At 43.4% G+C, this 24,492-nt stretch overlaps 2 protein-coding genes across 2 annotated transcripts; one reads left to right on the top strand and one right to left on the bottom strand.

The window, feature by feature from the left end:
- The first annotated feature begins 635 nt into the window (after positions 1-635).
- atg4b (autophagy related 4B cysteine peptidase) lies at positions 636-12,302 on the top strand. Its single transcript, XM_004067783.4, has 13 exons — positions 636-885; positions 5,819-5,920; positions 5,997-6,068; positions 6,162-6,260; positions 6,334-6,435; positions 6,530-6,602; positions 7,361-7,440; positions 10,261-10,445; positions 11,134-11,212; positions 11,289-11,434; positions 11,514-11,570; positions 11,642-11,735; positions 11,812-12,302. The coding sequence occupies exons 1-13, from the start codon at positions 876-878 to the stop codon at positions 11,883-11,885; spliced, it is 1,173 nt and encodes a 390-aa protein (XP_004067831.1). The 5' UTR covers positions 636-875; the 3' UTR covers positions 11,886-12,302.
- On the bottom strand, positions 12,238-23,371 carry dtymk (deoxythymidylate kinase). Its single transcript, XM_004067629.4, has 5 exons — positions 23,160-23,371; positions 20,074-20,182; positions 12,819-12,909; positions 12,546-12,743; positions 12,238-12,454 (listed from the first exon to the last, which is right to left on the bottom strand). The coding sequence occupies exons 1-5, from the start codon at positions 23,287-23,289 to the stop codon at positions 12,344-12,346; spliced, it is 639 nt and encodes a 212-aa protein (XP_004067677.1). The 5' UTR covers positions 23,290-23,371; the 3' UTR covers positions 12,238-12,343.
- Positions 23,372-24,492: the final 1,121 nt, after the last annotated feature.

The following is a 24,492-nucleotide window of genomic DNA, read 5'->3' as shown; positions in this document are numbered from 1 at the left end:
AGACCAACATCGTGGCGATGACAGTTACTAGTTTACTTCTGCGTGTGAGAAAGTGGAGCTGCAACGGTGCAGAGCAGACTGTGATGTAAACAGAGCATCTTTGTCACATTAATGCGCTCTCATTCATCCTGTCATGCTGCCTCATCATCACACTTTATTGTTTCTGGAAAGAATAAGTGTTTTTTTTCTCCCTTTATTTTTGAAACACCATTCAGACTCCTGAACTGTTTAAAAGTACTGAAGAAGCTACATTGACCAATGTTGAAAATAAACAGCACTGTATTGACTTAATCGCACTTTAGAACCTTATTGGTTAAGGCACATTCATTCTATTTTTTCTTATACTGAAATATATTTTGTTGTGGAAATCAGACAATGTTCCCTTTCTATATTTTAAGTTACCAAAATAAAAGCACTACAAATTTGCTTGGGGTAAAAGCAACTTCTATATGAGATACAGTTGTAGTGCTTGACATTGAGATCATTAAATAAACTGAATTTGACTATTTTATTACAATGGAAGACATACTGAAATTCAGGTGGAGTTTTTTCTAAGTCACAGTTTAAAAAAAGAAAAGAACGAAAATGTGTACTGGTACAATATCGGAATACGTATCCCATCGCCAGACCCTATCCAATACACCCCCATATTGTTTATAAAAGCAATAAAACAAACAAAATCTGTTTTCTGACTCATTAGCCAATAAACGCTCTGGATTTGACACTGGGCAAAAACAGTGTCGAATCCTCTGATCTGATTGGACCACGTGCGTTAAGTCCCGCCTTCTTCCGGATTCCTCCGCGGTTCTCTCTTCCCATTTGTCGAGCTGCGTGGAGAGCCGAACAACAAACAAGATAGGGTGAAGACCGTCGGGATGGATGCAGGTAAGCAGGACTTGACACGGAGTTGAGGCTTTTCCTCTGCAGGGAACAGTCTCTTCACAGCCTGAGAGCTGAGTCCGCGTCCCGAACCGAACCCTGGCGCTGCCACGTTACCGCTGTCCGGACCGGACGGCTCTCCGGGCTCTCGAGCCCCGCTGACGTTTGCCTGCTAAAGTGATGACCAAAGCTAAAGCTAGCTCCTGTTAGCCGCTAAATGTGGGCACATTTCTGCTCTGACAGTTGGTTTTGGGGCGTCAGAACCGCCCTGAGGGAGTCCGGCAGCGCTCCGCCTCATTGCCATGTGGTTCCGTAAAGTTCTGATGGGATGAAGCGGGGCGGAGAGCTGGCTGTCACCGCTCGAGCTAACGCTGTCACATCATCGGGAGCACCGCAGGCTAACAGGCGGAACCGAAAGCTCCTCCTCAGCTCAGGGCCCTGGGAGCGAGGAGGAGCCCGGAGACCACCGCCGTCTCCCACCTCCACCCAAATGGATGCTGTTTTTAACTAAACGCACATTTCACTTCCTAATATATGAGCTGGTTAACCCTCAAGCGACCAAGCTAGTTTTATTTTACTGACTCTAATAACCGAGTGACCCCATTGTGCCCTGTCTGTTACAGGGATCCTTATTATGAATCGATGGCTATTTGGGGGGTTTATCATACCTAAACTACTCCCTGTGTTTAAGACAAGTTTTGTATAATGATCTAATGTAATATGTGTTTGCTAATAATACTTTTATTGCAAGAACAACATAATATTTATTTAGACAGTCCTTCCAACTTGGAAAAGGATCATGTTTTTGCCAACCTAAATGAAAACATACATTATAAAAAAGAGGAGTTTGAGTAGAAATGTTTTGACTTGTGTTGAGCTAGCATACTGCTAACATCAACAAAATTAATTAGCTGACTTGCTGACTAGGGCATACGCTAAAATTGGTAAGGAAGTCATCCCACACAGAACACATATTGAGGTGCTGCAGCCACTGGAGGGACATCATGGTCAGAATGGTCCGACATCTCAGAGATATGATCATCATTGTGCGTTGCTGACTCGTCTCCATCAATGGAGCTGATTTCATCATCGCTTTGGGCTTGAGGTGTTAGTCTTAATGCTTCAGCAGCTGTAAATCTTACTAGCCTAGGTCTGTTGGCCATGGTTCACTGCAATACAATATAAAGTACTGATTAGAAGAGGAGCATTTTAATTAAATTGAAAAACCAATGTTTAAAAACCAGTGCTTCTCTTCAGGAAGAGTTTGTGATGTCTACGCCACACAAATTGCCTGATCCCTGCAAAAAACTATGAAACTGTGTAGGATTAGTAGACTTACAAACTTATGGTAGAAAAAAAAAATTCAGATAAAAACAAAGATCTGGCGCATTAAATTATATGGCTGGGGTCATAAATGACCTCACCCGGTCGCTTGAGGGTTAAAGAGTATTCATGTTTATTCATTAAAGTTAATAGCACCAGAACAAATGCAGTTCTTTGTTCTAGGTTCTGGAGCGATGGAGATGCCGGCGAGGAAATCTGTGAGATTTACGCCTCAGAAATAACCTTCAATGTTGATCTGGAGCGAAATAGATGAACTAATCCAGATGAAAAGAACATTAGCGTTTCTTTTTTTCTAGTAATGAATCTCCTAGCCAGGAAGCTGGCAGGTTCCTGTGGAAATGGGGTCACTTTAGGACATGAATTTGTAAGCGGAGCTGCTGAGCTGAGACATCTAGTCCACGGTGTTCACACTGGACAAGCAGGGAGGGCCTTCTTCTTTTTCTACTGTTCACTGCTGGAAGAGGCTTGGTGCGAAATGTCAAAGCGGTACAAATCTGATGAATCTAACTCAAAACTTTTGCTGTTCCGACGGATGAAAAACTTGATGTGAATCTGAGTCCCTGATTGGTCAAATCTCAACCTGGTTGACTTTCATTCCACGTTTTGTCCATAGAGCCCAAAAATGATCTTAAAAATGTCATGAACACAGGAGTTTTGATTGTGGAAGCCTGAAAGCGGCATTTCCATGCGTTTACATGGACTTCCATGGAAGTAGACGTGTGGACGTAGACCAACAGGTGCCGCTCCTAAGGTCTCTAGATGTGAGCGTCTAGCCACCGTGCTGCTGCTGTCTGCAGGTATCTGCTCCATCTTTCTGGAAAGGAAACTTCAACCTTGTGAGTGTTTTAGCTCAGTGTTTTGCCCAGTCAGCGCTCAGTTTGGAGATCATTTCTGAAAAAAGATTCAGGAACTTTCTTAAAGTTTTGTTATAAAAGTTGGAACTCCACTGGCTGGCCTCCTCAGAGTGGCGTTCTTCAGGAGGGGTGGACCTGCTGACAGTCCCGCTGAACACTTCACTCCATGTCAGAGTGACCCACACGGCCACGCCGGCTCCCTGTGGTTGAAGAACCGGATAAGAGTGCGGCCAGCACAATGGCGAGGAGTCACGCTGTGGTGGTCCTTTCACGTCCTGCTGGGGCTTCTGCGTGGTCTCCAGGAGTCCTCCGCAGAAGCCAGAGAGGATTTGGAACATTTATCCTGGGTCATTTAAAAAACAAAACAAAATCAAACCAGCTGTCTAACAGCATAGAATTCTCTGCACAGAACCAAAGTTACAATGAACACTTTTTTTATTCACCTTTTGTGCCAGATGAATGTTTGTTCGCCGTGCATACATTTATGTCATCAGGACAAACTAGAACATAGCTGGTAGTTCATCATTTTTATTTTTCAGCTCAGGAATCTGAATTATTAGGAAGCTAATGACTAGTTAGTAGTTATATGTAACACAACTGCTCATTTATCTTTAAGAAAATAGACAAACTTCTCCTTTTTTTGCACCTTTAACCAGGCAGACTCAACAAGACGGCACTGTTTGGGGTCATCAGGATTAGTTTAAAATAAACGAAAAACTATATTGTAAATTGGAAAACATCTTTCAATTCTCAGCCTAAGTATATATTATTTTCTATAGTAAAATCATTCCCAACGGTCTTTTAATTATGATTATGTTGTCTTTCTGAGCTAAAATCAAAAACCTTGTGTCGTTTTTAAGACATATCTTCTGCAGAGCTGCAGGAGATCATGAGAAATTTGCTTTGAGGTTGTGGGCGGGACTGTTGGCGCAGAAGTTAGCAGAGCTAATTTCCCAGCATGCCGTCCTTTACATTCTCTCCCGCTAGCGACAAGCGGCTCACAAGCCCAAGTCAACGTTAGTGTAGCAAAGACAAACCGGCGAGCAAACTCGAAGGTAACCAGCTGCACGGCGTAGAGCCAGATGGCAGCTCAGATGTTTCTCTACCAGTTTTTTGGGCACATGTGTCCAGACATTCGAAATGTGCCCAAGTCTGCAGTCAAATTACTAATTGAATAAATTTAATTCTGTCTAGCAGTTCAGGACTTCTTGTTTTCGCAATTTTTGTCTGGAGAGACAGTCAAAAAAACGCCCAAATCTCTTTTGGGGTTTAAAAAAGTTATTTCAAAATCCACAAACAAAACGAAAACGCATGTCTTGGGGATATCCAAAGGAAGTCTTAAAATTATTATGGGATGGCCACAGGACCTACGGCTTGGCAGTCACGTTGTGGCAAAACTTTTTCCCACAATATGGAAGAAAATCCTGAGTTCTAATGATCTTCATTACATTTCAAATGCTGCCCCAGGTTATGTCTACAACCACTACATTGGCCTTTAACCTCCAGAAGAGCCTGCAATTTAGAATTTTCATAAAATAAATCGGCATTAGTACCTTTCTACAAATTTAAAGGGCCTATATATCATGCTGAATCACACAAAACGACCCCAAAGTGGTATTTTGATCCATTCATGCATTTCTGAGAATTCCTCTGAGCATCAGCCCCTCCCAATGCATGAAAACGAGTGGGTCCTCACATTGTGAGGAACCGCCCCTTCCAAAAAGACTCTTTCTAGCAGAGCTAGCAGCCGTCGGCTAACCATTTTCATTTAGGCATCGATTCCCTGCAAAAATATTTGGAAAACTTCAAATGATGTTTATTGTGGTGGACGAAGGGCAGACACGCTGCAGAGGCCGGCTCATGAAATGGGCGGCACCCACAAGGAGTAAAAGGCGGAGCCTTTCTGGGTAGCCCTTTGAACTCTGAGGGATTTCAATCTACTGCCTTCACGAGCATCATTGAGAGGCTATTTGACAGAAATGTTGGATTTAAAGTTTGTAGTTTTGAACCGCATTAGCATGGAGAGATCGCAGAAGTGTTTCTCTGTTTTTCCACATTATTTTTAAAAAGTAACTGGCATAGGCGGAACAAAACGATATGACATACAAGATGAACTTATTAGGACTGTGAGCGTGGTTCACAAAAAAGCTCTGTTGCCAAGGAAATCCAAAAGTTTACCCTGGAAGATTCTAAAAATTACTCAGACCTGTTTGTTTCCCCATAAAATGTTTCTAACCCACAGAAAAGCTGCCATTTTGCAACAAGTTCTGTTGTTTGTTTGTTCTGATCGTTGGGAATCAGGAGCAGACGAAAAAATGCTGTTTGAAAAATACTGTAGTTGTGACGTAGAAAATACTCTGAGAGGGTCACAAGCTCGAGCTCTCAGCATTGGGGGGGTGAAGAGGGGACGGGGTTGCTCCGCACCAGCGGTCACGCCCCCAACTCAAGAGTTGGATTTCTAATGAACTCCTGCCGCTCTGTAGAAACGTTCCTAGAAAACAACACAGGTTTTCTGATTTAGTCTAAAAACGACGTAATCACAATGAAAAAAACACTTTAAAAATAGATTAAAAGATGAACGGAGTGGACTTTAGATTGCTGCATTGAAAAGACTCCTCCCAGATTCTGCTCTGGCAGCTGATGGAACCTCAAGCCCCTCCCTCCCGACCGACGGCCTCCCTTTTCTGAACCACGTTAGCGGTGAAGCTCCTCTTAACCTGCAGCTCTGTCTGCCCCTGCAGCTACCTTGACGTATGACACACTTCGTTTTGGAGAGTTTGAAGATTTTCCTGACACCCCGGAGCCCGTGTGGATCCTGGGGAAAGAATACAGTGCGCTTACAGGTGAAACTCCGAGTCCCTTTGATCCAGTCAGACGCCGCCGCTTTTAGTCTGATGCTGATTTCTGCTCCCGACGCAGAGAGAGAGCAGCTCCTGTCAGACGTCGCGTCACGCCTCTGGTTCACATACAGGAAAAACTTCCCACCCATTGGTGAGTCAGCAGCTCCGTGTGTTTTTGTTTTTTAAGTACGTTCAGTTTTAGCCTCACAAGGAATCGACCCCTGTACGCCTGAATGTGTCTCAGGGGGGACCGGACCCACGTCAGACACAGGATGGGGGTGCATGTTACGGTGCGGACAGATGATCCTGGCAGAGGCGCTCATGTGCAGACACTTGGGCAGAGGTGAGACACCCCCCCCCCCCCCCACACACACACACACACTATCTGTTTTTCCACTCATGATCTGTCCTTTCAGACTGGAGGTGGGCGAGAGGCCGGAGACAAAGAGAGGAGTACGTCAGCATTCTGAACGCCTTCATTGACAAAAAAGATAGCTACTACTCCATCCATCAAATTGGTGAGAGGCCGTCTCATCAAATCGCAAGTTCCCTCAGGCGGTTTAAAGAAAAAATACATTTATCTATGCGTTTTTATGTTCCTGTTTGATGCAGCCCAAATGGGAGTGGGAGAAGGAAAGCCTATAGGACAGTGGTACGGACCAAACACAGTCGCCCAGGTCCTGAAGTAAGTGGACACTTCCAGATGTGCATGATTGACAGCTGGGAGCAGCAGCTCTGTCTTCAGATGATCTGATCTTTTTGGCCAGTTGGTACCCGATTGAAAATAAAACCCCACAACCTGTATTTGTGTTGTTTTATTTTCAATCGGATTCTGGAGGAAGTTTGATTTTGGAAAACGCCAAGATTCTCTCCATCAGATGCGACTCACATTGACACGTCAAGTGGGTCACGTGTCAAAAATACGTCCACTGTTTCTGTAAAGCGGCTGCGCCGACTGCTACATTGAGGCCCCCAGGCTAGCAAAGTTAGCAAAAAACAAATGTTCCGTATTTTCCAGAGTAGACGTCGCAGGAGCCAAAAAATGCATGAGAAAGAAGGAAAAAACAAGTCGCCGTACGTCAATGCTCAATGACGTACATCAATGCTCAATGGTTTTTCAAAAATGTGGTCATAAACCACCAGTAGGTGTTCCTGTTGTGTGTGGGAGGAGCTAATGTCAGGTTTTTAGCCTTTAAGAGGGTAGAACTGTGTGAAGGCAGCATGTCTGTCAAGGATTTCACAGCCTTTTTCACATTCAAACTGTGACGTTTTTGGTTCACTAAAGCTCTTCTCTTCACACGCGGCTGCAGAAAACATCTGCAAAATCTAGTGGGACAGTTTCACTAAACTGAACATTTTCTGGATTTGTTATTTTGGAGCTTCTGCAAACCTCCCAGCAACAGATAATGGAAACGGAGAACCGATCCCTTTGTTCTTTTTCAGGAAGCTGGCCGTGTTTGACACATGGAGCAGGCTAGCGGTTCACGTGGCGATGGACAACACCGTCATCATCGAGGAGATCAGTGAGTGCTGCTTAAAGTCCCCTCAGATGAAAACCCTGTTTTGTGAGTTTTCAGCAACAACTTGTGGCATTTTTCTTATACAAGAGAACAAATGTAGTAAAATACCATTTCATTTTTTGCATTGCTGAGTATTTCTCCTTTTAAATCGCTGTCAATCAAACTGTTGCAAAAACGCTCCGTTTGAATTAAGAGCTGTTGTGATGTCACAGTAGCTGCTTGTTGTGTGCTCATCAGCTCAGATGCAGGAGAGGAGAGGAGGAGATGGCACATGGCTGCATGTCCTGCACGCATTTGAAGTTCGTCTGAGGCTGGATTTTGTTGTTGGCTGCACATATTTAAAATAAAACTTAAAGTCCCAAAGTTTGAAGGCTTGCTTAACCGCATCAACCAGAGGGGGTTAAAATAAAAACAAGAATAAAATCAGGGGACCTTTTTTTTTTTATTATTGCCTTCATGAAAAGTTCTGGAGGCCTGAGCAGGCTGGCTCCCCATCCCACAGTGGCTCTCAGTCTGACCGCCAGCTCGCCTCCCGGGAGTCTGCATGGTGATCGGGACCGTTCCAGCTCCATGGGCCCTGCGACAGACTGTCCAGGGTGTTCCCGTCCCGGCTACTGCTGGCTGATTTGGTCCAGAAGGGGTAGCGAATCACGGCCCGCTGCTAAAATCGTGCTGCTGCCAGACCTTCGCACAGCACCAGCCACTCAAATCGCGCCCCAGAACCTCAGATGGCGTTTGTATCTTCGACTTCACATTGAAACTGGCCGCTTCTGCCGCGGATCGCGTTCGGTGAGAACGCAGCTTCGCCGTAACCCGTAATTCTAAACTTAACGCTTCCTCTGGGTCCGTGCGGCCAAGAAAAAAGTTCAGCACTGGCGGCAAACATTTAGAAAATGACGTGTGAACGGCCACTTTCTTTCTGGCATTTCATTTTGTTTGCTGTGCAAGTGAATGTAACCATTTTCAGCGTTTCTGTCAGTCGGTGTCGTTTATGCCCCCCCCCTCGTGTCAAGCTCTTCACTCTTGGAAGATGCAGAAAGGGGATCGAGGGCGGAGCTACGCAGCTCACCACCACCGGCCACGCCCATGTAGAGATTTTGGAAACTGATGCTTCAGATAAACATGAAATGTTGCTATAACCCTTATGCTATCTTAGATGACCCCCCCCCCCACCCTTACATTGACATGTTCTCCCTTCCATGACAAAGGTGGATAAAGGTGGAAAGATTTCATGTAATCCATGGACACCAGTGAAGATCACAAATCATTGAAGAAAAAAGGTTCAGAACACTGTCTAGTTGGTCTAGATCAGTGTTTTTCAACCTTTTCTGAGCCACGGCACACTTTAACCTTAAAAAAATCCCGCGGCACACCAGCATCCAAAAATTTAAAAAAAGAAGGATAAACTCATAGTCTGTATTGATCTACAGCCCCTCCACAATCTCACGTGCATTTTTGAGATAATTGTTGCAGAAAAAGCTGGAAACTGCAGCTGTTTTTTTTCTAAAAGATGCAATAAAAGATAAGTTAGAAGACTTAAAAACAGTTTGATGTGTGTTCGTTGGTTTCAAGACGTTTAACAACAGATCTCCGTATGCGCTGTCACTCTCACAACCCAATGCATCATGGGAGATGTAGTACATAAAACGGCCGGAGGTCGGTTTTCGGAGCTTCATTGTTTTGTTCACTTGTTACACGGTCTGATACCGGATTCTGTGGAAAGCTACAGCGCAAAAGACGAGCTTTAGCTGGTATTTTTGTTAGAACTGAGCGACTTTACGAACTAAATCGGGACAAGGAAGTGAAGACTTTAACCACTTCTGATTGGTCAGACTGATGACGTGATTAAGCCTTCAAGAATGATTGGTGGAGACAGTTAAAGGGACGGGACGTTTCCAAAATACAGCCGAAGGTGCAGCTGAATCTCGGTACTGTATCGTCATTCTTATCAAAATGTCTTTATTAAAATAAAATAAACGCAAAGAAAAAGTATTTTATGATCTTTTATATTCCTAACTCCTCAGTGTTTTATCAGGGCCTGTTTGGATGAACAGAGAGCTGAAATCATGGAGATGGTAATTGCTTTTAGATCAGTTAATGAGGGCAATTTCCCAAGGCACACTTGACCATCTCTCACGGCACACTAGTGTGCCGCGGCACACTGGTTGAAAAACACTGGTCTAGATGACCCAACTCCCAATGTTAAAGTACCTAGGATAGCACAAGGGTTAAGACATTTAGGTTTATGATTAAAACATCCTGCAACAGACTGGCGACCTGTCCAGGGTGTCCCCTGCCTTCGCCTAAGAATGGCTGGGATAGGCTCCAGCAGCCCTGTGACCCTGACTAACGGAGTAGATTGAGTTAAAACACCACGGCAATCTTTTTCGTTTAAGAAAATTTGTCAGAGAGGGACTAAACATTGCTCACCTTCTTAACGCCACAGGAAAACCAATACAATCTGAGAATGGTTCTCCCGTGATCTCAAAGTTTCTTCGGTCATTTCTTTGTGGATCAATGTTTTGATCTATCAGCTTTATAAATATGTTATCATTTGATTGAAAGACCATCGCTGTTGACTTCAGGCGACCACATCTCTGGAATTATGTCCTTTTGATCAATTTAATTTAAAGTTCTGCATGGTTTGTCTGCTTTCATGACTAATTCAAGGTGGGAAAAGCTTTCTTTACTTAAACTTGTTGGGTGGAGTGCACCCTTTAGTCAATTATTTTGTCATCAAACAAACATGACAGCATAACTTTCCCTATTGTCTGGGAAGCCGGTCTCTGAACGTAGCATGTCTGCTGTCACTCCTCCTGCCAGAGCGCCTTTGCATGCCGTGGCTGGACATCGGGGATCGGGAGGAGGCGGGGGAGCTCAACGGCTGCCTGGAGGGAGCGTGTGCGCTGGTGGAGGAGGAGACGGCGCTCTGGAAGCCTCTGGTTCTGCTCATCCCGCTCAGGCTGGGCCTGAGCGACATAAACGAAGCGTACATCGACACCCTCAAGGCGAGCAACTTCACAGTAAATTATGTTTTTCCCAGCCGGAATGATGTTAAAGACCAACTCTGAGGAAAATTGTGTTTTTTAACGTGTTCTTGTGGCATTTTTCTGATGATGGAGGACGTCAGAGTTTTATTCAAGCCATGGTGAATCGGGAGCAGACAAAAAAATGCAGTTTGAAGCTCAGTCGTTGTGTACAAACTACAATGAGCAGGCCAGAGTCTCCCCGCTCCAATCCATTCTGATCCATGAACGTCTTTGTTTTCCCTGTCTGAGCTGGAATCTGGACCTAAACTGTACGGCTGGACAGCTCCAACGTTAGTCGTCATCTTTGTTGAACCGGTAATGTTGGGTTTAGGGTTGAGAGGGTAAAGTGGCTGTAAGACAGTAGGAGAATGTGTAAACAAAGGGATGACGGGAATTAGGGGCAGGCTTACTCCACACCAACAGTCCCAGCCACAACTCAGAGGTGAATTTCTAATGAACTCTTGCTGCCGTCATAGAAAAAGACAGCGGTTTTGGCTAAAAATGACACGAGCACTGGGAACTCTCTGAAAGTCGATCAAAAGATGATCGGAGTGGCTCTTTAATGCGGAGGAGTTTTGATGGAAGATGTGAGACTGCTTTCAGAGATGCAGAGCAGTCTGAAACTTGCCATCACTGGCTGAGATGAACCCCCCTGTTTTTTCTGTAGCAATGCTTCATGCTGCCTCAGTCCCTTGGTGTCATTGGAGGAAAGCCCAACAGTGCCCATTACTTCATCGGTTATGTCGGTATGTCTGACCTCACACCCGCTTTGGTTTGGTTTCTGAGGAGAGCCTCCTGATTAAAGAACGTCCTCGTCTGCAGGAGAGGAACTCATTTATCTGGACCCTCACACCACGCAGCCGGCCGTGGAGCCCAGCGAAGACGGTCAGGTCCCCGATGAGACGTACCACTGCCAGCACCCGCCCTGTCGCATGCACATCTGCGAGCTGGACCCGTCCATCGCAGCGGTAAGAACGCACAGCCGACTCTCCTTCCTTTCATCGGCGCAGACGCGACCTTACAGAGACTGCATCGTCTGTCTGCCAGGGCTTCTTCTGCAGAACAGAGGATGAGTTTGATGACTGGTGTATGCGCATTAGAGGGGTAGGTTTCAAAACGCTGACTTCCTCTGCAGCTTTGCTTGGTAGGCATTTGATGCTCTGCCTCTGTTCCAGCTGTCCTGCAAGAGAGGAGGTCTGCCAATGTTTGAGCTGGTGGACAGCCAGCCCACTCACATGGTCAGCGTGGATGCCCTTAACCTTACTCCTGGTAAGCAGACCTCTGTAATCAGAGTAAAAATAACCGTTAGCGGGGAAACGACCTCTCATTTCTTTGAACTCCACAGATTTCTCAGACTCGGACAGGTTGGAGCGTTTTTTTGACTCGGAGGATGAGGAGTTTGAGATCTTGTCCCTGTGAAGGAGTGCAATGAACAGGACTTGGACTCTTTTTGAAGAGATAATGGCTTGTTGGAGACCTCTTGGGGCAGTCCAGCTGCAGTGGGGGGGGGGTCGGTGTGTGCTCCACAGCGTTCGGCTCCTCTGAACTCCTCTCTGTTTCGGACATCAGCGCCGCCCGCTGGGAGCTGTGGCAGGAGCTCAGGAGGAGGCTTTTCTGCACATCCTCACGCGCATTTCCACTCTGTCCATGTTCGTTCTAATGTGAAACGGTGCCTTCCCCTAACTCCGCCAGTGGACCCCACCCTGACTGATGCCGCGCAGAAGCAGCACATCACGGCTTACCCAGATTCTACCAAGAACTGTGGCTTTTATCGAACCAAATCACAAGTTTATTTACCAAAATAACAAAGAAAACCCTAAGGGGATTACAATCTGATGTTTGACTTAATGTGTTAGAGCCCGAACATCCGATTCTCCTCACGTCCATAACTGTCCGAGTGGAATGTCCTCTGCTTTGTTGATGGCATTGAGGCTGTGGACTGTGATGTCTCTGTGAACTTCCTCAACGCTCTTCGAAGCATCGATCACCTGAAACAGACAAACTGCATTGTTAGTTCTTTCTTCTTGCCTTAAATGACACTATAAATGGTGAAACTCTGCACCCCAAACCGTCCTGTACCTGCCAGTTCACCGACGAATCTTTCATCAGCAGCTCAAATTTCTGCTGAACCGCGTTCTGGAACACTCTGGTTTCATACCTCTCGACCCCAAACTGACCTCTGAGGGCCGCCTCGGCCGGGCTCAGCTGCAGGAACATCACCAGGTCGGGTTTCGGCAGTCCCACGTCGGGTTTCATGCACCATTCCAGAGAGAAGCCCTGCAGAGGAGGAAATGACCATCAACCCCCCCCTCCGAATACACGAACGAGTTCCACAAAAAGGAGCCGGCTTACAGGCTTGGCGCTGGTGAAGGCCGCCCCGGAGAACGCGTAGCGGTCCACGACCAGAGTGATGCCCTGCTCCAGCTTCTTCTTCATGGTTGGTCTGCAGGGAAGAACGGCGGACTCTTAAAGGTGCAGTTAAGAGAAAGCCTGCCAAAAACTCTGTTTTTCAACCTTTTCTCATGTGAGCTTTAGTTTAAAACAAACCAACCAAGGGTTGTCTGGAGGAAATCATTGTCTGCTCCTGGAAGATCTAAAAACATGTAATAAAACACGCCTGAGTAACTAAACTCAACGTTTTTATCCTAAACGAGTCCATTTTTTCTGGGGGTTATATTTTTCCAAGTAAAACCTTCCTGCATCAAATCAGTTTAACGTCCTTGGCTCATCAAAGAAGTTTTAGCCATTTAACCCTTGTGCTATCTTAGAAACCCCACCCTTACATTGAGGTGTTCTCCCTACCATGACAAAGGTGGATAAAGGTGGATAGATTTCATGTTATCCATGGACACCAGTGAAGATCACAAATCATTGAAGAAAAAAGGTTCAGAGCACTGTATAGTGGGTCTAGATGACCCAACTCCCAACATTAAAGTGCCTAGGATAGAACAAGGGTTAAGAGTTTATTTGCATTCTTACTAAACGAGTTGAAAATTTTAAAAAGAATAATTTCCTAAACAGTTCAGGAAGCCATGCATGTTTATGACACAGCCCATGTAGACAAGGGGGGGCCGCCTTTATCCGTCCAAAGTAAAAACAGTTTACCTGCAGAAAATGGTGGGAAATTGTGAAGATTTCATGTCTGTGTCTGAAATGCACTAAATGTGAGGGTTAATGGCAGACAAAGTGTGCGTTATTACTTATAACGGAAGTGCGTTAAAAATTAATAACGCACACTTCGAAGGCCATAAACCCGCTTATACCATGGTCACTTACAAAAGAAATACATAGTAACCGGTTTTTAGTCCTTAATGTTTTTTTTTTTTCCCATTTGGGTCGCTTTTCTCACAAAAAGCGAACTAGCCGCATCAGGTAACAAATAGTCTGCGTCGCGCCGCACCACCGCTGCAGTCAAGATTCGGCGATATATTTATGCTGAGCTTTCTGATGGATTAAATAAAGCATCAGTTCAGAGAGAAAGTTCTCCTCTTTCCGCTTGTTTTTGTCCAAATGATGAAGTTGTTTTAAAGAAGCCGGCGCAGTGATATGAAACATTTAACCCTTGTGCTATCTTAGATGACCCCACCCTTACATTGACGTGTTCTCCCTACCATGACAAAGGTGGATAAAGGTGGAAAGATTTCATGTAATCCATGGACACCAGTGAAGATCACAAATCATTGAAGAAAAAAGGTTCAGAGCACTGTATAGTGGGTCTAGATGACCCAACTCCCAACATTAAAGTGCCTAGGATAGAACAAGGGTTAAGAGTTTATTTGCATTCTTACTAAACGAGTTGAAAATTTTAAAAAGAATAATTTCCTAAACAGTTCAGGAAGCCATGCATGTTTATGACACAGCCCATGTAGACAAGGGGGGGCCGCCTTTATCCGTCCAAAGTAAAAACAGTTTACCTGCAGAAAATGGTGGGAAATTGTGAAGATTTCATGTCTGTGTCTGAAATGCACTAAATGTGAGGGTTAATGGCAGACAAAGTGTGCGTTATTACTTATAACGGAAGTGCGTTAAAAATTAATAACGCACACTTCGAAGGCCATAAACCCGCTTATACCATGGTCACTTACAAAAGAAATACATAGTAACCGGTTTTTAGTCCTTAATGTTTTTTTTTTTTCCCATTTGGGTCGCTTTTCTCACAAAAAGCGAACTAGCCGCATCAGGTAACAAATAGTCTGCGTCGCGCCGCACCACCGCTGCAGTCAAGATTCGGCGATATATTTATGCTGAGCTTTCTGATGGATTAAATAAAGCATCAGTTCAGAGAGAAAGTTCTCCTCTTTCCGCTTGTTTTTGTCCAAATGATGAAGTTGTTTTAAAGAAGCCGGCGCAGTGATATGAAACATTTAACCCTTGTGCTATCTTAGATGACCCCACCCTTACATTGACGTGTTCTCCCTACCATGACAAAGGTGGATAAAGGTGGAAAGATTTCATGTAATCCATGGACACCAGTGAAGATCACAAATCATTGAAGAAAAAAGGTTCAGAGCACTGTATAGTGGGTCTAGATGACCCAACTCCCAACATTAAAGTGCCTAGGATAGAACAAGGGTTAAGAGTTTATTTGCATTCTTACTAAACGAGTTGAAAATTTTAAAAAGAATAATTTCCTAAACAGTTCAGGAAGCCATGCATGTTTATGACACAGCCCATGTAGACAAGGGGGGGCCGCCTTTATCCGTCCAAAGTAAAAACAGTTTACCTGCAGAAAATGGTGGGAAATTGTGAAGATTTCATGTCTGTGTCTGAAATGCACTAAATGTGAGGGTTAATGGCAGACAAAGTGTGCGTTATTACTTATAACGGAAGTGCGTTAAAAATTAATAACGCACACTTCGAAGGCCATAAACCCGCTTATACCATGGTCACTTACAAAAGAAATACATAGTAACCGGTTTTTAGTCCTTAATGTTTTTTTTTTTTCCCATTTGGGTCGCTTTTCTCACAAAAAGCGAACTAGCCGCATCAGGTAACAAATAGTCTGCGTCGCGCCGCACCACCGCTGCAGTCAAGATTCGGCGATATATTTATGCTGAGCTTTCTGATGGATTAAATAAAGCATCAGTTCAGAGAGAAAGTTCTCCTCTTTCCGCTTGTTTTTGTCCAAATGATGAAGTTGTTTTAAAGAAGCCGGCGCAGTGATATGAAACATTTAACCCTTGTGCTATCTTAGATGACCCCACCCTTACATTGACGTGTTCTCCCTACCATGACAAAGGTGGATAAAAGTGGAAAGATTTCATGGAATCCATGGACACCAAAATCATTGAAGAAAAAAGTTTCAGCACACCGTCTAGTGGGTCTAGATGACCCAACTCCCAATGTTAAAATGCCTAGGATAGCACAAGGGTTACGCTAGGTGACCGGAACTTATTTTTTCACCGTGCAGTTATTCCGGGTGAGCTATTCCCAGTGCTAGTTGTGTGACTGCTGTCCTCTTGTTTGGCATTAGCCTTACTACTATTGCTTACTCTAAGGGTTATCTGGGTTAATATTCACATCTAGTACCTTTTATTAGCTAATTCACCACTGTTAAACCGCTTTCTGTTCACTTTTCTCATTTTGCTAAATAAACCACTTCTCTTTACTTAAACACCGCTAGCCTTAGCTTAGAACCTAGTATGGCCACCACCACTCCTTCCGCCTCTCCTCCTCTCTCCTGCCCCATGTGCCATATGTTTAGTGATGATCCTGCCTCCTTTAGTGAAGATAGGGGTAGGTGTGTTAAGTGTAGTCTTGTGTTAGACTTGGAGGCCAGGCTGGAGCAGTTAGAAGCGCGGCTCCGCACAGTGGAAGCTAAGCCGGCTAGCCAGGTCGTTACTCGGACCATGGTATAATACCTAAAGTATTGTCTCACATACGAGTCCATCCCATTCCTAACCCATAGAGTTCAACATGATGTGGGTCCACCTTTTGCAGCTATTACAGCTTCAACTCTTCTAGGAAGTCTGTCCACAAGGTTGAGGAGTGTTTCTAGGAATTTGTGACCATTCTTCCAAACAGCATTGATGAGGTCACACACTGATGTTGGTGGAGAAGGCCTGGATCTCAGTCTCTGCTCTAATTCATCCCAAAGGTGTTCTATGGGCTTCAGGTCAGGACTCTGTGCAGACCAGTCCAGTTCATCCACACCAGACTCTGTCCTCCATGTCTTCATGGACCTTGCTTTGTGCTCTGATGTACAGTCATGCTGGAAGAGGAAGGGGGCGCTCCAGGTTGGGAGCATGGAATTGTCCAAAATGTTCTAGTATCCTAAAGCATCCAGAGTTCCTTTCACTAGAACTAATGGACCAAGTCCAAGTCCTGAAGAACAACCCCACACCATAATTCCTCCACCACCAAATTTCACACTCAGCACAAGCAGTCCCAGATGTACCATTGTCCTGGCAACCTCCAAGCCCAGACTGGTCCATCAGATTGCCAGATGGAAAAGCGTGATTCATCACTCCAGAGAAGGCGTCTCCACTGCTCTAGAGTCCAGTGGTTCCCAAACTCCTCCGTTTTGTTTTGATAGAGCTGACAGTTGACTGTGGAAGATATAAGGGAGATAAATTTCACTTCTGGATTTGATGCACAGGTGGCGTCCTATGACAGTTCCACGCTGGAATTCACCGAGCGGAACATTCTTTCACAAATGTTTTTAAAAACAGTCTGCATACCTGAAGGCTTTATTTTCTAGAACTCTGTTCAGGCCAAGAGATTAGGACACCTGATTCTGATCATTTGGACCGGTGAGCCAATACTTTTGGTAATACAGCGCATGTCAATGACTTATGCCATCATGAAAGGCTTCTCCTGTGCCAAGATAAAACCCCCTAAATAATCTACTGTGACATTAAGCTAGAATGCAATGACTCGCAAATTCCAGTACAATTCACACCCTTTGTTCACAGCTTCTACAAGACAAACCCGCCTTCTAAAGGAGAGAAGAGAGTGGTGTTGAGAGGGAAAAGAACAGCAAGTAACCCTTGTGCTATCCTAGGCACTTTAACATTGGGAGTTGGGTCATCTAGACCCACTAGACCGGGGGTCGGCAACCCGCGGCTCAGGAGCCGCATGCGGCTCTTTAGCGCTGCCCTAGTGGCTCCCTGGAGCATTTTCAAAAATGTTTGAAAATGTAAAAAGATGGGGGAGAGAAATATATTTTTTGTTTTCATATGGTTTCTGTAGAAGAAAAAACAATATACAAACATTCTTAACGTTTTCCAATACTGTAAGAATGCCAAGCAGGTACGTCACTTGCAGAGGGAAAAACGGGAGCCAAGCTGTCTGGAAACTGAGCTGTCAATTACGGTAATTGGCTGTGCTGGGGAAATGCCTGTGTCCCATACAAGGTACGTCTCCAAGCAGTTTCAGAGAGGAGCAGGCAGGAAGCTTAGCTGATAGCATAGTCTCCTTTCTGGAATTACAAGCCCCTTTCCTTAAAACACGCAGCAACTTGAACATTGCACAGGAGTCATCAACCACACCCCCTCCCACACTTATGGTACAACATAAAGAAAATACATAAGAGGAAGAAGGAACTAAGGTGGAACAACAAAACTGCAACTGAAAAGAAACGTGGGCAAACAGAAAGGCTCATGCTGAGCCCTAATTAGATCAAGAGACCGCATCCCACAATCCCCTGCTGATAACAGGCCTAAAATGCACATGACCGCCACTACAATATTACTTTTTTTTAACTTTATTGTTCAAAACGAAAGTACAATACAAAACACAAATTTACAAATTAAACTTCAGATATTCCAGGGGAGAATTATATTGTCCGAATCCTCAAAATAAAAAAATGACATCAAAAATTGAATTTCTTTATTACATTTCTTTAATTTTATCAAAGCAATGAAACATAATTCATTGATATTGTAGCGACCTGGGGGTTAGCCCCGCCTTCAGCCCCTAAGGCTCATGGGAAGTGGGGAGATTTGGGGTAAAACCTTGAGTGAGAGTGTTGTGAATTGAAGTCACTTGCATGCTGTTTTGGCTGGTTGTGTGTGCTTGAATAGGCAAGCATAATCCTGAAAAGGAATTTCATTGAGCTTCCTATTCATTACTACTTGAAACCATCCCAGGCCGTACGGTGTACGGACACGGACGGCTCTCCAATAAAACCAGTACGCTAGCAGATTGACTTTATTTTCCCCACAATAATGACGCTCTGGCTGATTCGTGGCAATATAGTAATGAAGTTAAACTTGCACAACAGAGAAGTTATGTGGCGCGTCGTTCTCCGCAGACTGCATTGCAGGGCAAATAAACATTTAATCGTTAAAAATGCTCATTATGTGTTTGAAGCAACTTAGTCATTTTGATAGCAGGCTAATATAGATACACATTGAATGTGTTGCCTTCATTATAAGGCTTAAATAGGGCTTTTAACACGTCAATGTAAGGGTGGGGTCATCTAAGATAGCACGAGGGTTATAAGGAAGAAGTTTAGATACATGAACACTAAGTAAAGATGGATTACAAACAGGGACGCACCAACATAAAAATGTGTGGCCAAATCTGAATAAAATGAAAATGCTAGGCCAAATACTGACTAGTTACCAAAAGCAGATGTCGAGTTTTTCCGTTTTAAATCTTGCTTACCGTAAATATCCTAGAATAAGTTGTAGCCGTGTTTTCAGTACACATTCGCTGCAAACTGCCGTTCTTTAGTTGCTTTTAAGCACTAGAATACCTCCACGCTGCTGACGTTTTAAAGATCTTCGTTGATTAACCGAACTGATGAGGTCATTGCATCACACGCCACTATTCGGCCTGAATTTAACTCGCTCCCACCAAATGTGGCTTTTGCTGCAATGTTGACTCACATGGTTGCCAAAAAAATTTGGAGCATTCCAAATGAAAGAAATGGGAGAAGTTTTGGAACCGTGACCCCAAAAGGGAACAAACAGATTAGAAGATGAATGTTTAATCCATGGTGGCCCCACAAAGGAGCATGAGAGGAGCAGTAATCCTTAACCTGGATGTTGACCCTGGTTTGTTCCAGAGACCATTTCTTCCCTGGCTATAACACGCTTCTTCTCTCACAGTCTCACTGCTTTGCACAATTTCTTCAGTGCAAGTTCTGTCATTTATTTTTAGATTTTTGAACTGAGGTGATCTTACATGAGGAAAAATTCCCTTTTTTTGTACTACTGCTGACGTTCCACTAAATCAGGAGACAGGGAGAGCTTTACCTTTCCTCCAAAATGCACACAGTTAGGATAACTGTCCAAAAGGTTTGATCTGCTGTCAGAGTGGCTAATTATTAGAATACGTTTAAAATCTTGGATCTCAATCAGCACAGGACGTTTTATTTTGAAAGGAACTCAAATGTACTGATGTCCAAAAAAAATTAAAATAAAATAAAAAAATTATGCCTTTTATATTCAATTACTGTGAATATTTTTGAGCTAGATTTTTAGAAATGAATGGCTTAATGGCCACAAAAATATAAATAAAATGTTTATTTCTAAACAGGGAAGTGGGACTTTGTGGCTCTAGCTGGGTTTTGGTCAGTGAGAAACTGGACCAAGTGTCTCTTTAAGTGTTGGAAGTTGCAGAGCCCTGCACTGATCAACGGCATAAACAAAAGTCTTACACGAGCTCCCAGCGGTTGGCAGAGAACAGCAGGTGCACCGTGTGGTCCTCCAGCTCACTCTTCTTCTCCAGGTAGGCGCTGATCAGCTGGCCGATGGTCGTGGTCCGGTCTGCATCAACACATCAGAACATTACACGCTTCTTCCTACATTAGTTAAACTACAAGAGGTCCTGCAGGGCCTTTTGAGCGGCGGGCACAGTGCGCCGGTCCGGCAGCAGCGTGCTTTGAGCGTTGCTTCTTCCAGAAGAGGTCAGTTTCATCCAAATGATGATTATTCTCTGCCGTTATCTTCCCCGGTGTATCGGGATATTTTCCGGCAGCTTCTGAGTCAGCTGATGCCGTTTCTCCACGCGGGAACACAAACTTTTTCATTCTAGCTGTTAGGGTTATGTAATTATCATTTGCTTACACGCTATAATCTCCATAATATTATCGTCTAAGTTCAATCTTTCAGTAAGAAAACAATGACCTGAAAAGTTCTGATTATACAGGAATATGATGTTCCTGTACTGCTTGACTGAATGACCTACTTTTATGTTATCAACCCTGGCCACCAATAAAACCAGACTGGATCCACTTGGAAGGCGGAACTCCTCTGTGACAGTTCGCGCTGTCACAGACCGATTCTCCTTCTGCAGAAGTCTAGCAAAAGTTCTCATCTCCTGTGTGGTTCTTCTCTTTATTAAGGAAAAAGTCAGAACCCTGACACTAGCGATTCAGGAATTGGTGGAAAGAGCTGTGAAATATTCTTAAGCAGCCGACAGACGGGCTTGCTCTTCTTCTCCGCCCCCCTCCTCCCCCGCAGCACCGCCTTTGGGGTCTTGAGTCGTCTGAGCTTTTGTCGGTGACTGGAAATAAAATAAAATCTGCGAATACGTGAAACCACGAATAGTGAAACGGGAAAACGCGGGGGATCTCCATATATCATGTGTCAACAGGACAACAGAAGAAATAACACCAACAACTTACATTTTCATCCTATGTGTTTTGTGCGAGGATGTCAATCACGGTGAAACTGTGCAGTCAATCTGGTGTTGTGCCAAGATATGTTGCTCCTGCCAGAATGTGTTTCCTCTGTCGCCACACGGCTTCTGGCATCGCCTCGCAGCCGTCGTCCAACAGGTTTGCTGCCATGTTGGGCCCCAACAAAAGGCAGCAAACGCTGACGTCATGATGGTGTCGTGATTTGATTGGCTGGATATCGACGTGTTCTTAGACTGACTAGTTATTCTGGCGAAATAATAGCTTTTCACATCAGATTTCTGGGCCATCGAAATGCGGAGTCTTGACATTAAAAAAACGGAAATATTTTACATAGAAAATAATTTTTCAGGGCATAAAATGTTTTGCTGTTTGAAAATCAAGGGTTAAAAAAAATTCAAACTTTTTTTATTTTATTTGTTGGAACCGAAAGACTTCCATTATAGTGGGCTAAATATTCGCACGCTTCACTACTGTACCACGTTGTTGCTCATCAGATGAGGAATCCAGTCTATAAGTGCAACTTTTAAACAAATGTGAATATAACCACAGCACAGAGAACATGCTAACAAGTAAAGTAAACTTCTTATATCACTTCCAATCACTACATTCATGAATTATTCATCCTCTACGTCACTTTTAAACAATTGACTCAAACCCGGTGTAAGACTGAGCTGCGCTTCTTCTTCTTTGATGCTCTCATTAGAAAATACTGATTCAAACCTACAGCGCCCTCTGGTGTTTGTTGCTTTTTTTTAAAAAACACATTAAGATTTACCCCTAGCAAAACTAAAACCCCCTAGAAGAAGTGACTTATACTCTGAAAAATACGGTACTTTAATCTTTTCGATCAAAACATGGTGATGGCTGCATATGGAAGCGATTCTCTAGCATAATTAAAAAGTCAAAACCAGAAATGCTTTTTAATTTTCAAAATGAAGCTGCATTTGTTGACTCAAAATTGAAATAAAAAGGCAATCCACCTAAATGCTTTTTCATTTCCTTCCTCAACTCTGCTTATTCTGTCACTTAATTAAAATGATAATGAAAATAGTATTTGACATTTTATTTTCAACAAGTTCTCTGGTAAATGTGTAACAAAATTCATTTAGAAATGTCTAATGTGACAATTAAAATGGATTCACAGAAATGCTTTTTCATTTTCAAAATAAAGCTGCATCAAATGACTCAAAATAAAAATAAATAATCAATACTTCAAAATGTTTTTTTCATTTCTACTTAAAAACCGCTCATTCTGTGTCATAATTAAAACGAAAATGCAAAGAGGGGATTGCATTTTCATTTTCACATCCGCCCAAAAAGCATTAGCAGAGGGGAGGCGGGGCGATGACGTCAGTGCCTTCTCCGTGTGTCCTGCTGCTAACAGACACAGAGACTAGGAGCAGTGGAGCTTTGTGTTAGCGGCAGAGGAGAGGGTTTTGTGATGGTTGTGCTCTCCTGATGATTTTACACAGCTTCTCAGGACTACATAGCAGCATGTCCGCCTTCTACGTCCTCCTTCGGACGCACCTCCGACAAGCTTTATAAACCGGCGGCAGTGCGAATCAATCTCCGCGACCCAAAGCTCCCGATCGCCGAAGGTTTTGACTTTTATTTTTAATTATGTTACAGAATGGCTTCCATAGTTGCAGCGTCTGATGCAGTAGATGGCTAAAGGCTAAAAAGCTGACAGTGAATCCAAGTTTGAGGAGTGAAACTGAACTGAAAGCAGTGAGGCTGATCACCTGGCATAGAAACCAAACAAATACCTCATGAGAAGATGCACAAACTGAAGGCTTCCCTTTACACAAACATGTATACTTGAGCCACTAGAGACTTTTGTCTGGCAATCGATTACTTTTGATTTATAAACAAAAACGCTGAAAATATTTGGCACACATATTAAGCCTCAGCTGCTGCCTAAAGACTGTATTTGTTTACTCTGAGCTTTTTAGGACAAAATAAGAGCGCAGCGAACCGAGTCATGTCGGAACTTGTTTGCGCACTCGCGTCAGGGATCGGTTGCTTGGCAGCTGGTGCTATGGCACAACAACAGCTGTGTTAGCCTTCTGAAGACGTTCGTTAGCAAAGTTCTTCGGCCTCACCGGGAAACCGCATGGCCTCCGCGGGCCTCCCGCTCTTCTGCAGCGCCTGGACCAGCATCTTGCATTGCGTGGTTTTCCCGGCTCTGTCCACGCCCTCCAGCACGATCAGCGCTCCTCTTTGACACGCCATGGCTTCACCAAAAAGGTTTACGCGCCAATAACGCCAACCTACCGGAAGTAATCCATAACGGAAGTACTTGGGCTGTGTCCGACAATGAGTTTTATCACTAGAGGAGACACGTCCGTTGGTGAACGTGCCGACGCCATTTTGGTGAGGTCGACGACGCCCACATGACAATGATTTCTATTGCTTTTAGAGGTGTCTAAGTAGCTTTTATACACTATGTATATTTTTACATTTATATATATTATATTTATATATATAATATATATATAGATACATCATTTGTTGTTGTTAAAGAAGAGAAAAAGTCAGCCTTAAAAGCTCAAACTTAAATAAAAATACATTGTTGCGGGACTTCTTATGAATAAAAAAATTATTACAAAGAATTTTACAAAAATCATTTGTAAACAATTAGGAGTTTTAGACCTCTTTTACATGTAATTTAAATTATTTAGAAAATAAGTAAATAATAATAATAATAATAAATCAATAGTAAGTCAATACAAACAATAAATAATAACGATACAAAAATAAAAAGTCAATAAAAAATAAAAAAAATAACCCTATTAATATAATAATAATAATAATAAATATTCAAAAGAAGTCCAAAAGTGAACAATAGATTTACCCTAAAAAAACAACAACAACAAAGAAAAACAATAGATTTATACTGATTCATGTGAGTGATCAATTTGTGTAACACAGATGTTATAGTGTCGGGTTTCAAGCGAACAGTCTGGCCTCTTGTCTAAATGTGTTTCCACAAATGTTCTGAACATATCCAGACTGTATTGCTAGTTGGTACCACAGTGATCCATCTGGGTTAGTTCTTTTTATTGCTAAGGCCCACTTTTTCCTTAAGTCTGAATCCATTGGAAACCTGTTAGAAAAGTTCAGTCACTGAGTCAGAAATGTATAAATCTATATTACTATATTAGCCTAGTCCTAGTATGCTGTACACAGGTTTAAATAAATAAAGTTTACATTTATGTCGACAACAAATTATACGTACATCATGCCTACATGTTTATAATAATAGCCCTGCAGCATCATGCATGAAAACATGTGTATGATTAATGAAGCCCCTGCAACATTAAAAGAAAAAAATTATAGTACTTACATGTGAAATATTATGCCTTCCTCGTTCATGGACTCGGTTCTCTGATTTTGGCTGTTGAAACCAAATATTGCCATGGACTAATGACTTGA

This window comes from Oryzias latipes, chromosome 4 (assembly GCF_002234675.1).
Source record: "Oryzias latipes chromosome 4, ASM223467v1".
Classification (NCBI taxonomy): Eukaryota; Metazoa; Chordata; class Actinopteri; order Beloniformes; family Adrianichthyidae; genus Oryzias; species Oryzias latipes.
Note: the sequence above shows the minus strand (reverse complement) of the source record. Positions and strands in the feature narration are given on the sequence as shown.

Bases quoted from the DNA above. Each gene is read 5' to 3' on its own strand.
- atg4b (XM_004067783.4), top strand. The intron at 10,446-11,133 runs GCGAGCAACTTC...TTTTTTCTGTAG, and splicing joins CGTACATCGACACCCTCAAG to CAATGCTTCATGCTGCCTCA. The intron at 11,213-11,288 runs GTATGTCTGACC...CCTCGTCTGCAG, and splicing joins TTACTTCATCGGTTATGTCG to GAGAGGAACTCATTTATCTG.
- dtymk (XM_004067629.4), bottom strand. From the start codon at position 23,289: ATGGCGTGTCAAAGAGGAGCGCTGATCGTGCTGGAGGGCGTGGACAGA. The intron at 20,183-23,159 runs GTGAGGCCGAAG...GTGTTGATGCAG, and splicing joins GGAGGCCATGCGGTTTCCCG to ACCGGACCACGACCATCGGC. The intron at 12,910-20,073 runs GTAAGACTTTTG...TCTTCCCTGCAG, and splicing joins GCCAACCGCTGGGAGCTCGT to ACCAACCATGAAGAAGAAGC.